This window comes from Cornus florida, unplaced genomic scaffold, assembly GCF_030987335.1.
Source record: "Cornus florida cultivar Cherokee Brave unplaced genomic scaffold, ASM3098733v1 CherokeeBrave_3.0.0_Hap2_Chr05, whole genome shotgun sequence".
In the NCBI taxonomy this organism is placed as follows: domain Eukaryota; kingdom Viridiplantae; phylum Streptophyta; class Magnoliopsida; order Cornales; family Cornaceae; genus Cornus; species Cornus florida.
In genome coordinates this window covers 28,586,003-28,598,840 of record NW_026775575.1, presented here as the reverse complement: position 1 = coordinate 28,598,840, position 12,838 = coordinate 28,586,003, and the positions used below count along the sequence as shown (strand labels likewise).

Here is a 12,838-nt window from a genome sequence, read left to right as displayed (position 1 = left end):
ACTTGGGCCTGTCCAACCCAACCCAACCTGGTTCGATCTCAATTCGGCCTCGGGTTGGTTGGGTTGGGCTGGGCTTAGTCCGTGATAATCCAAATTTAGGATTGACCCATAATTCCAACCCGAATAGTTTCGGGTCAAGCTGGTTGTCTGGGTTAACCTGTTTTTCTTTTTCTTGTTTTCTTTTTCTTTTTCCCTTTTTTTTTTTGTCAAAATCGGGTAGGCCAACATTTTTTCTGTTTTAATTTTTTTACATTGAAAAGGCAAACATGCATACCAACACTACGACTGAAAGCATGAAAAACAAAAGTACTTAATTAAATGCAGTGAAAAAAATAAAAAATAAAAAATAAAAAAAACAACCTGATTGACACAACAAATTATTAATATTTTTAATACAAACGCTCATGAAAAATTAAATCAATAATATGTCGAAATTATAATAGAAAAACACATATCCTATGTAATTATCCCTTAATAGTAGAGAGATTTTCATTTATTTTTGGGATGAGTGAGAGAGAAATCCTTGAGGTTGAGGAAGAGAGAGAGAACAACTGAGAGAGGGAGACAGATCAAACGCTGGTTAGAGAGAAAGGGTTCAGGTTGTGAAAGACGCAAATGTTTGGCTAGAGAGAGAAAGGGTCTAGGCGAGAAATCCGCGCCGTCGTTGCCGGAACCCTCATCCTCATATTTTCCGCCGTCATACTAGTGGCGGTGATCATCTGACTTCTCTGAACGGCTATGCTTTTTTTTTCCTTTTTTTTTTTTTTTTTTGGAAAGTCCCTAAACACAGATCTAGGGTTAAAAAAGAGAAAATAAAATAAAATAAAATACCCAATTCGGGTTGGAGGGGTTAGAACTATTCTAGCCTGAAGCCAACCCGGATTGGGCCCAAACTTAACCCGAAGTTCTAAAATTAGGAGTCCAACCCAAAATATTTTGGATTAAGTTTTAGTTAAACTGGGTTAGCCCGCCCAACTTACACCCCTACATATAAGATAGTTTCTCCATATTGTCGTGAAAAATCTCTTTCGTAATTTTGACTACACAAAGCCTAGAGTTATACAAGATTGCTTCGTTTTTGAAATCACGAAAAGAGTATGGATTAAACCCTTATAATACCTTTATGCTTTGTTTGGTATGAAGTTTTGTTCAGTAGCGATGATATAAGAAAATATATAATAATAAGAAGAATGTGTCATCATTCCTTCTTTACAAATTTTTATCTTTAAAATTTAAAACTTTATCTTTCTACTTTCCACAAAAAAAAAACACATAATAAATTGTAAACTTATTCTCTTTTCTTCCATCCAATCAAACAAAAAGAAAAAAAAACACAATCTCTTTTTTAGGGATATCTCATCCATCTCTTCTTTTCTTCCTTCCATCCAAATTTTTTCTTTCCTATCGAACTTAGCAAGCTTACCCACACAATAATCAATGCAGAATCAATTTAAAACAGTCATCACTAACTTAATAGGGAATTCTCTATTAGCACTACTGCATAGCCTATTTCACAAAAATACAACATTTCCCCAATTTTTTTATCTTCTTTTTTACAAAAACAGCACCACTTGACTTGGAAAATTTGGTGCTAATATTGGAGAATGAATCACACAACTGTCTAATAATCAGTCTTTTCCCTTTGTGCGGAGTCAGCTATCAAAAGTAGCTACATATTACTTAAGCAGTCCCTCCCAAAACCTCAACCCAGGAAAATTAAAAGGCATTACCTACCTTTTGAAGTTCTTTGGACCCTATCAAAAATTGGATTCTCTACAAGTTCTTTAGCAGAAGGTCGCCGAACCGGATCTGGGTCCATCATGACCTGAATGAAGTGTCAAATTATCAGCATTTCTGTTGCAGGTACATCATAAACTGATTACTATGAACTTTTATATTTAAATGATATATATATATATATAACAATGAAATGTTAGGTCAATTATAGAAGTAACAAGTTGATTTGGGTTACATAAATTATGTAGAAGCAACCTAGGGAAGAATGCCTTCTCAACGTCTGTAGAAAGAATTTTTTCAAGATTGAAAAGATACGAAGAAATAGGGTTCAGATGGCCCATCATAACACCTTTTAAAAGCGTGCAGTACCCACTCTGTGCAGAAGCTGCTTTAAAAATGAAATAGAACATCTGAAAATAATGGTAAAATAATTTTATGTTGTTTTGTTTTGTTTCATTTTGTGATCTTGTATGTAATTATGTATGTCCTAGTTTTACATTTCCAATGGCCAACAAAAGATTTACAATGACTTGGGGACAATTTGAAGCACAAGACAGGATACGTTCCTCTTTCAACAATTCCTGCAGCTACCAACCACAGTTGCAATACAATTTTCTGACTCTTTAAAAGGACTACAGCAGCACTATTATTCAAAAACAACTCTCATATTTGCAATAATTTCAACTTGACATAGGAAAGAAGAGAAAAGCAGAGAAGGCCACAAACCATTCTCCTTTATGTTTTGGTTGATATGCACCTCACCTTAGAACATAATCTAGAAACTAACATAGAATCATACCAACGAAGTGTGTTGGGTCAATAGGACTTAGGTTGGCAAATTTCGTAAAATAAAACTGGAGTCTGTAGGTTTTGGTTTTAATTTCTAGTTTAGTTTAGAAAACTCAAAAGTTAGTGTTAGTTATTAACTCTTACTCATGGTTGAAGAAGAAATTTCAAGCAACACTCAAGGGTAAATTTGTAATTTTTTTCTACAAAGATAAAATGGTAATCTTAACACTTGGATGCATTCACCAAATTTAGGGTCATGCATATATTCATTCGGGCTTCTAATTTTACATGATTTGATTTAATTTGATTCCATAATTTTTTTTAAATATGCATCTAAAGTGTTTTTCGAAACAACCTGTTTTGAAAATTTTATAATTTAAAACTACAGTAGATTTTGATCGATCGAGTATCATTGAGGGTCATTAGTGTTGTGTCGATCGATCTAGCTCTGCAGAATTGCAATTGCCTTTTTGATTTAAAAACACAGCAAACCCTACTCTCTATATACTTGCCCTAGACCTAGAAAACAACTCATACTGCTAGAGTTGAATCATGTTTTGCTTTGCATTCATCATTCTTAGTATTGGTGAATGTAATCTTATGTGTCAACATATATCACTGCAGGCTTCAACTAGGGGATTGCACAACAATCAATCCATTATCAGAGATTTACTAGGAAAACTAGTGGCTGAGGCTAAATCACTGGTTGAGAAGCATATTCATGAGGACCAAAGTTTGTCGCTGAACAATTCCTGTGCCTGGAGCGAGGGGGGTTTGGTGGGCCGATTTGTGTCAAGGAGGTTACTAGGAGTTTCTAGGATTTGTGAAATCATTAACTTGGGGTTGTAAACTTTGTTTCTCACAGTGAATTTGGTTTGCCTAGGATAGAGCCCATGATTTTTCTGATTGCCTTTCCTCGTAAAAATCTCTATATCCATTGTTATACTGCTTTAATTGTTCATACATCATTGGATGACGAATTGAATGGATTTTAGTTTTCTCTTATGGTTTAAATGTCAGTTAATCTAGTTTAATTTCAGAAGGTTGTTTAATTTTGTTAAAACAACCACTAACAAGTCCCATTCACACTGATTAAGCTAGTCAGAAAGATTAAAGAGAATTAATTTTTGCAAAAATAATATTAATGATGATTATAATGTCACCTCCAAAACAGCTAAATTAGAAGGCAATAATTTAAGTCTAGTTTATAAAATAAAATAACAAAAACAAAAACAAAAACAAAAAACTTGGGAAATGTTGAAGGATGATTTAACTTTTTTGTACCTTCAGTAAGCTTTGAAATTGAACAGAGTGGCCAGGAAGGAGTGGTAGTTTTCCTTCCCTAAGATTCAGAAAAAGAGGCCCAGATTCTGGCAGTGCTGATCCTCTAGTAAGCTCATAGATAGCAACTCCCAAGGAGAAGATGTCAACCTTGTCAAGATGATCATACTTGTCATTCAAGATTTCTTGGGGCATATAACGTGCATCACCCTCTTCGATTGGCAGGCTCCTATCAAGGAGAGTAGCACAACCAAAATCACCAAGCTTATAAATACCATTTTTGACATAAATATTATCAGGTTTCACATCTAGGTGAGCTACGCCTTGTTCATGTATAAACTGCAATGCCTTGGCTATCTGCACAGACCACAAAATATTAATAAACAGAATAAACATTTAATATCAGGAACAAGAATTTCTATCCGGTAAAAACCAAAAAGATGTCAATGATAGAGTGGCAGGCAAATTTTGACAAGAGGACCTTCGGCATTTGATAGAACTATATATGTATATTCAATTATCTGTTCATAGTAGCCTTTGAGGCACCAATTCTTTCTTCTTAAAGAATGGAGTCCATGACAACTCTAAGGTCACCCACCAAAAGAAAAGGAAAAAATTACATTACGACATTACGTAATTCCTAGGATTCTTTACAAAAATGATACATTTTGCTTATTGATTGGATCCCACTTGTTTGTTTACATGTAAGATGTGTACACCATCCCAACCAGGAATTGAACCCTGCACCTATGGTTGGCATTTTACCTCGCCCACCCCCATTCAAATGGGTTTGGGATGGTTTAATTGGGAAATGGGTGAAGGAGAAAAAAACCCCACGGGTGCAGGACAAGAAGGGGGATAGGTACCTATGCCACACCCGACCCCGTTTATATTGCATAATTACTTAATATTCCTAAAAATACTAAAGTTACTAACATTTCTTTTCAGAAACTAAAACACCAAAGCCCTAATATCTTATCTCTTCGCTATTTCATAAATTAATCCCTTTTATTGTTTCGTTAAAAAAATTTGTTAAATGGGTGGCACGAGTGGGTGAAGCGTGAGGAATTTAAACGGAGGCAAGTTATACTCTGTTAAACAGGGACGAGTGATGAGTGCTCAAATGTGACGCATTTTAGCACCTAAGCGAGGGTATTTTAATCCATTCATCTATCTTAATTTTCCCGTTTTAGTACTTATTTGTGTTTTTTTCTATTTCAGATCAATAGAGTTAAAACGGGCTAATTTCAGTCTATTAAGGCCTTTTTGGAGTCAAACTAAGTCTTGGTGAGAATCTGGAGCAAAAAAGAGGCTGGTGCTGAAAACTGCCAAGTTGGATCGATCAAAGAAAAGTTGGATCGATCGAACCCCGATCGATCACACCATACCTCTGATCGATCACACCATACTTTTGATCGATCACGCTGTTGGTTGGATTGATCGAACTATTCGCTGAAGTTATAAAAAAACAAATCTAAAGCTCATTTCAAACCAACTCGAGCTGTGCTTGAAAGGGAAGATCCTAGGACCGAGTTCTCACATTTTTGGGCTCTAAAAGCCTTGTATATAAGAGGGATTGAACCATTTTTTGTAGAAAGATTCATATTTTTACATTGTAATTTCTATATTGTTGTAGTTTCTCTCTCTAGAAAGTTAGAGATTAGGGTTAGAAGAAAAAAAGGAAGTGGAGGCACATCTCAAGAACACATCTTTAGATCCACATACTCTTTATCTCTAGAGCTTCAAAGAAGAAGAAGAAGGAGAGGAAGAAGAAGATGGAGCCATGTTTAGAGCTTGCCCCTGAGGGTTTCATGACCACATCCACCTCCTCCATGATTGACTAGATCTACACTTAGGACTTGGATAAGCCCTAAATATTGTGTAATCTAAACCCTTGTATTTCTATTTTTGGGGATTTATATATATATTGTTGTGATTAGTGCTTAGCTTTGTAATTGTTGATTTAATTCTTCCTAGTGATTCTCTATTTTAATTACATATTGTCTTATGTGTGATTATTTAGGAATTGATCTCTACACTAGATTCTCTATGTTGGTTGCATGTCTATGTGTGATTAATTAAGAATTTAGTGATGGCTAAGCATGGTTTTCATTGAATGAGTTTGTCAATTAATTTGATGGATTATACTTACACTTGATGGGTTGTTCTACAATTTAATTCATGCTTGTAGGTAAGTAGACAATCTTTGCTTGGTTTGATACTCCACACTTATTATTGCAAATTCCATGATTCTCTAGATTGATATGTGCTCTCATTAGACCCATTTGTTAACTAATTGATGGATTATACCTTTGTTTTGGTGGGTTATTCTACACTTAGTTTACTTATTGGTTAGGTAGACAATTCACTCTTGCATTAGATAGTTCACACTTTTACATGCAAATTGTGTTTATGTTTGTGGCCACATCTCGATTGCAACAATGTATTCCCCATTAATGGAAAGCAAATGGTTAATTACATGAGCTTAGTGGTGATTCCAACACCCTAAAACCTCTCTTCATATCTCTTAAATCCCTATCTCTCACTACTTTAATTGCATTTTAATTTAATTGTTTTCTAGAGTAATCAAACAACCAACCCTCCTTTGCAATCTTTTGATACGCTAGAGTCGAAGTTAAATTCTAACACGTATAATCCCTGCGGACGATCCCTACTCACTATACCTCATTAGTTGTAGTAATAGTTTTTATAAATGTAAATTTGACCTTCTAAGCTTCCGAAACCACAATCATATTTTGACCTTGCGAAGCGACCTCTCGCATTAAAAAGTTGGTTTTCTCTCACATAGAAAAGGGCTCGTCAACGAGCTATGTTACATGGAATCTTCAAAAGTAGGTAAAATACCCATGTCGGATACATAATATTCCACATGAGTATATGATATGTGTCCGGTATTTTTCGTTAGACATGCACATAAAAGACAATTTATTCAATTTTATTATATTTTTACTTCAAAACAAATGACATGCATTTATTAACACCATGTTAGACCAAAAAAAATATTTTACTCTAGAAAATAAAATAAAAATATGAATATCTAACAGTGTCCATGTCTCCTATTAGGAGTTCTGACACATCCGACAAATGGAGAATACCCATACCCAGCACTGCTACAAAAGTCAAGTAACACAAGGGACAGAGAAGGGGTCCCCCATCCACAACCTGCCCCGTTGCCATCCCTACCTACAATCTCGTCAACGGTGGCAGGAGATAGCACACAAGCTAACAACTGATTGTGAAACCCATTTACCAATGTATCCCAAAATAAGCATACATAGTATTAGGATAGCAATAGATTCTAGACCATCTGATTTGTTAATTTTTTAAGAGGTCAAACTATATACAATCTGAAAGTTCCTCAAACCCATGGTGGTTAATTTCCTGTCCAAAAGATGCTACAATCCCAATTTGCTTAGTTGATCTGGATTGCATAAAGAATCACTCGGAAGTAGGATCAATAGGATCGGAGTTAGGATCGTACAATCTTGTAGGATGTTACACCTTACTAAATGGTGTTTTTTTGTTCTTTTCTGCATTTATTTGGGCCCACAACACATTGTTGACAGAAATTTAAGATTTTTAAGTATAAAGACCAACACTTTAGCCTAACTGCATTTTTTAAATAAAAAAAAAAGGGGGTGGAAACCCCACTTCAACTGTAAACACGATGCAACTCCAAACTTCAAAGGTATGACTCAAATCTTCAAATATTTCCTCTATTTTGCACTACTCTTCTTGATTTTTATTTTTCTCCATCTTTTAAAAAACAAAGAGAGCTCAGTTTCCTTGCCTATTATTTGCCCATTAACAAAAAAGAGACTTTGTTTTTCCACTCCATTCTATCTCTCTGTTTTGTTCGTCTTGACCAAAAAATAGTCTTTCCAACAAAATTGCTAAGATAATATATTGTTCTTCTCTCTTTACTCTATACCCTTTTTCCTCTTTATTTAGGTTTTGCTTTAGTTGCTGAAGATAATTAGGAAACTATCTCTCTATTTCTTTGTTCCTTTTTTCTCTTTGTTAAGGCATTGTCCTAATTGTTTCTTTGTAATTCTGTCTGACTGTTATGTTGACGTTCTTGCAAAGAGAAAATCAAGAAATTGGTGCAAGTGTTTGTCATGTGTCTTACTTAGTATCTTTTAATATTAATCGATGTTTGCCTAGTGTTTCTCTATTTATATGAAAATAGTTTTATTTAAAAAGTTAATTAAGTTACTTTTATAATAGTTTTATAGAATCTTAAGATCTTCGATCCGATCCTATGATCTAAATCCTATGGACACTCCATCAATCCTACATAGAATCTAGATCCTAACAACCTTGGTGTATATATATACAAATATACATATATCTTACAAAGTGGATCCACATGGAAATGAGTTGTGCTCAAATATATTTATCATCTTATATTACTCAGACCATTTAAGAAATTAGATCGCATGGTAAATAATAACCTGATGCATTGCTTTCAACACCTCTCCCTCTGTGCATAGTTTAGACGATTTATTGATAGATAGGCTGTGATCACAAAGCTCCATCTGGATATATAGTTGCTCATTTTCAAACCAAGAAGAGTAGTACCCAACAACGTTATCATGGGATCCTGCAAAAAAAAGGACAATGTCAATTTTAGATTAAGGAACAATGTATAAGCCATTTATACAGAGAACAAATGAGAAAATTAATAAACAAAAAAAGCATACAAACCTAAAGCACCCAATGCTTGAACCTCCATCAATGCTTTTCTCCTGCAAAAATTATTGCATGAGCAAGTTACACTTCTATACAGAAAGAAGGTACAGGTATTTTGAAACATGGAGAAGGTACCTTTCAGTGTCTTGATGTAATTGCCTTGTGCTACGTTTAACTGCATACATACATCCATCAATTCTCTTCAAGACTTTGAAAACACAGCTGAAGTTTCCATTCCCAATTTGCTGGAAACAGAATAGATCAATCATAATTCATAACAAGAAACAGAAAACCAAAAACATAGATCAAAAATGCAAATTATGGCTGCTTAAGAGAACCAAGAATCTGCCAGTCTGAACACCTACCTCTATTTCATGAAAATCTGTTCTGTAGCGCGAAAGGCCATCTCCACCAATAAGAGAAGGGAAAAATCCTGCAGAGTGCACATTATGTGATCAAGTAATAGTCCATACTGTATATAAAAATCATTAAATATACTCCATATCATCTTCGGCAACGAAGTCAAATTAGACTATTTGTTTCAAGGGTAAACAAAATAAGGAAATAATTAAGTCGATTATTTTGGATTGAACAGTATGCCTTGTGATTGCAATTTTGGCTAGCTATATCATCCTAGAAGTTGCATAACATGAGATAACAGGTCTAGCTAATTTACCAAAAAGAGGCAACCAAAGATAATATGTGAAGCCATTTTTCCATCAACTCAAAGTAGTGCAGAAGTATTGTGTAAAAAATATCCAAATTATATTCTGCAACCAGAAGAGTAAATGTGGTTTCTTAATATTATTCAAGAATCAAGTTTTACCAAACAAGAAGTAGTGTCAGTGGGTTAAGTAAACAACCAACCATCTTATACCTGAACATTTTGATCTTCGATTGCCAAAAGGATCTATATCAATTTCTGAAGCATCCTTCAAGTAAGGATTCCTTAGGCAAGGTGGAGGCATAACTCGACAGCGTAAAGCCACTGCAGATTGTGAAACGTAACTCTGATTCCTAGGAGATTCAGATGTTATAGTTTTTTCTATCTTGATTTCATCTGTTCCAAAAGTATCCTTTGCAAGTTCCACTATTTGTTCGTGGCATGACAAGTTGGCACCAAGAGAATTTACTGAGATACCGTCTGGGAAAATAAAAAATAAAATAATTAGAATTCAACACCAAAAAATAAGAGAAACTTGAGAGTATTTGAAAAGTAAAATACAGTAAGTGCAATGCAAAATGGCAACCAAAAAAATGAATAGAAGTTTAATCATGATTGGAGTAACGTGTAGACAAGAAAAATTGACAAGAGAAAGCAATTATAATCCATAAGTCTAACAGTAATAATTGATTATACAACAAGGAAACCAAGTGGAAATGCCAATCACTTATTCAAGCACAAGAGTTGTGATTCCAGGTATGTTTGGGGAAGTGGGGAAGTTCCTTTAAGTGCTATTTGATCAGAAAATACATATAATTTATTAAGATGAAGCAAAAAAATTATAGTAAAGCCATTTTATTGAATTATTCAACCAAGCAATTTTATGAAATGCTTGGTAGTTGATAATTAGCATATGCATATAATAAGCACCCCTTAATTAATGAAAAGTGAGCATGCTGAATGTGTTGCTGACACAAGACAAGAAAAATAAGAAATGAATGCATTAATGAAAAGCTTGCAGTATTACTGATCAAGGACATAAAAGGGAATGTTGTGTTAGATGATTTGCAGTGCTCAACTGTTTTATGCTATGCATCATTATAGAGGAGTTTTCCTCTTCTTCCATAGGAAAAAGATTCAGAACTGGTGAAGATGAGTACTGAGTCCGACAAGTTGGGTTCGAGGCAACACAGAATGCGATCTTCTTCTGAATAAATTTCATTGAAGTCACAAGCAGCAACGCCGATGGGTGGAAAAGGAGGCGCCTTACTTCAGCTTTAGAGAGTAGAAAATGGAAAATCATAACCACTTCCCCTTTTGGAACCATTAAATGCACCAGCAAGGGGGGTGATCCATTTAGAGTTGAAAGCATCAAAACTGTAGGAGGAAATCAGAAAAAACATAAATTGAGATGGGAAGAAATTCAGGATGGTTACAACTGTACAGAGGACAAACTACCGAAAAGAAGGATTTTACAAGGGAAATGAACTCAACAAAACATGAATAGGTTAGAAGGATTTTGTTTCTTTTGATCACAAAACACCTCATCCATGTTATTTCATTTTAAAGGTTATTTCATTTTAATGAAGCAATTCAATATGTCACCACAACTTCACTACAAGCATGTTCATTCCAAAATAGCATCAACATTTCAAAATCAAGGTAGGTTAAATGCCACGATCATGTGCACTAGATAAGAACTCTATGTACAAATCCAAGTAAACTGATTCAACCCATAAACAAAAACAGATTCTAACAATTGATACAGCTAGGAATGCTCCTAAATCTCAAGACTCAAGCTATCGATAACAATTAATCTTACCCTGTCTCTGCCTTTTGCTTCTGACAGTTATTAGTTTCTCTGGTGATTTGGGACAAGGGATGTTTTCCTGCAAAAGAAAGGTTAATATATCAAAATTGTGAAATTTAGCATAAACATAAGAGAAATAAAGTGAAGTCCACTAAACATCACCTTGTTAAAATCCAAACTGTTTGAGATATGTTGACCATCAGGAGTAATGTAATCAGGAGTACTGCACCCATAGAAAAATAATTAAAAAGAAAACCCAAAATCAGAACAGAAATTTCAAATCTTTACAATTGATGGGCACCCAACAAGCCTCATACCCGCAATAGAATCTACACTAGGTCGATTAGGAGAACACATAACCACGTCCAGCTATAAAAATTTTGGGTTTATCTGCTTATACTTAGATACATATATTTGTATATTTGTGTCTTGGTTTTCGAGAATTATATAGGAAGAGATATAATTGAGAAATCGGGAAAACAAAATTGCGGCCAAAATGTACATAACAACCCTAAAAATTCTAAATTTTGAACATGTTTTTGATATCGGAATTTGAATGAATGAATAACTGGAATTTACCAGAAGAAATCTTGACTGAGAATGAAATCTTTATCATCTGCATTCGCATCGACATCAAAATCGAGCGGCGACGAGGAGGGACCGAGCGATTCTGATGGGGCTGCTTCAGATTCGAGAAGGCTACGTTGTTGGATGGGCATGAGAGAGACTTGCCCTAGCTGAACCGTCAAGTGTCTTGCTAATGACCCCTTCATTTTCTTCCTCTGTCTCCTACAGCTCCTCCCTAGGGTTTTTCTCTTCATCAACCAGGCCCCTACACAACTCCTCTCTCTCTCTCTAACTCCTCTCTCTCTCTCTAGAACACTGACCCCTCTGTATATTTTGCTCAGTGCTTTATATTATATGTTTTTTTTTTTTAAATGTGTGAGGAACTAAAATGTTCAAAAATTTGGCGGGTTATTCTTTTTGGCCAAATTATTAGATGCATTGAATCTGGACCGTATACTTAAAATGCTTAAAATGTTTCGACGCTGATGGATTGAATCTGGACCGTTAACTTCGAAGAAAAAGAAGTCAGCGCCTACAGATAAATATATGTGGGACCCCAACTGATCATTTTGGATTGCAAAAAAGCCACTCGTGTGGTGTACCATGTAAGCTTCTCATTTTTGTATAATAATATATTTTCGACTTTCGAGGTAGTGGCCCACTGTGGTCTAGTGGGCCTGTATTGGGCTGAAGCCCATTATGCCCACCAAGTTAAGGGATTGGGATGGTCAAGAAGAATGACCCAACCCAACGATGCACAAAGAGTGAGAAATTTTGTTACATGTGTGGAAAGGGAGAAATTTTAAAACGCGCGGATTGTAGTGATGACTTGACATCACCGGATTCTTAAATGGTCTTTCTCGTGAAAAAGATGGTTGTGTCAAATTTCTTAAAACACCGTGGACACATGCAGCCACTCATCAAATTTGCACCGGGCAATTTTGGGGAAATTTTCTGAGGGTAGCCCTTGGGATTCAATCTCCCGACCTAATGGAAAGATAATACATGCTAGTTATCCGGCCTATATTTCATGAGTTTTTTTGTTTTTTTTTTTTATTATTGGCAATAAACTCAAGCACTCATTTGTCCCTACAAGATCTCAATCATCACCATTCCCTTTGAGAAATAAATTACTAGGCTATATTTTGGTGATTAAAAATATAGTAGACAAAGACATAGCAATATGCAAGATAATCATCACTTCCTATCAATATGTAAGATAATCATCACTTCCTATCAATATGTAAGATAATCATCACTTCCTATAAATAATGTGT

General features: G+C 35.0%; 1 protein-coding gene across 1 annotated transcript; it reads right to left on the bottom strand.

Annotated features, from left to right (window-relative positions):
- Positions 1 to 1,699: 1,699 nt before the first annotated feature.
- LOC132306224 (wee1-like protein kinase) lies at positions 1,700 to 12,064 on the bottom strand. The gene is made up of 10 exons (XM_059803547.1): positions 11,574 to 12,064; positions 11,157 to 11,217; positions 11,007 to 11,073; positions 9,398 to 9,664; positions 8,886 to 8,953; positions 8,656 to 8,765; positions 8,536 to 8,576; positions 8,283 to 8,431; positions 3,811 to 4,164; positions 1,700 to 1,825 (listed from the first exon to the last, which is right to left on the bottom strand). Exons 1-10 carry the CDS (start codon positions 11,813 to 11,815, stop codon positions 1,727 to 1,729), a joined length of 1,458 nt encoding a protein of 485 aa, XP_059659530.1. The 5' UTR covers positions 11,816 to 12,064; the 3' UTR covers positions 1,700 to 1,726.
- Positions 12,065 to 12,838: the final 774 nt, after the last annotated feature.

Bases quoted from the DNA above. Each gene is read 5' to 3' on its own strand.
- LOC132306224 (XM_059803547.1), bottom strand. From the start codon at position 11,815: ATGAAGAGAAAAACCCTAGGGAGGAGCTGTAGGAGACAGAGGAAGAAA. The intron at 11,218-11,573 runs GTAAATTCCAGT...CTATGGGTGCAG, and splicing joins CTCAGTCAAGATTTCTTCTG to TACTCCTGATTACATTACTC. The intron at 8,432-8,535 runs GTTTGTATGCTT...TTTTTTTTGCAG, and splicing joins TCAAGCATTGGGTGCTTTAG to GATCCCATGATAACGTTGTT.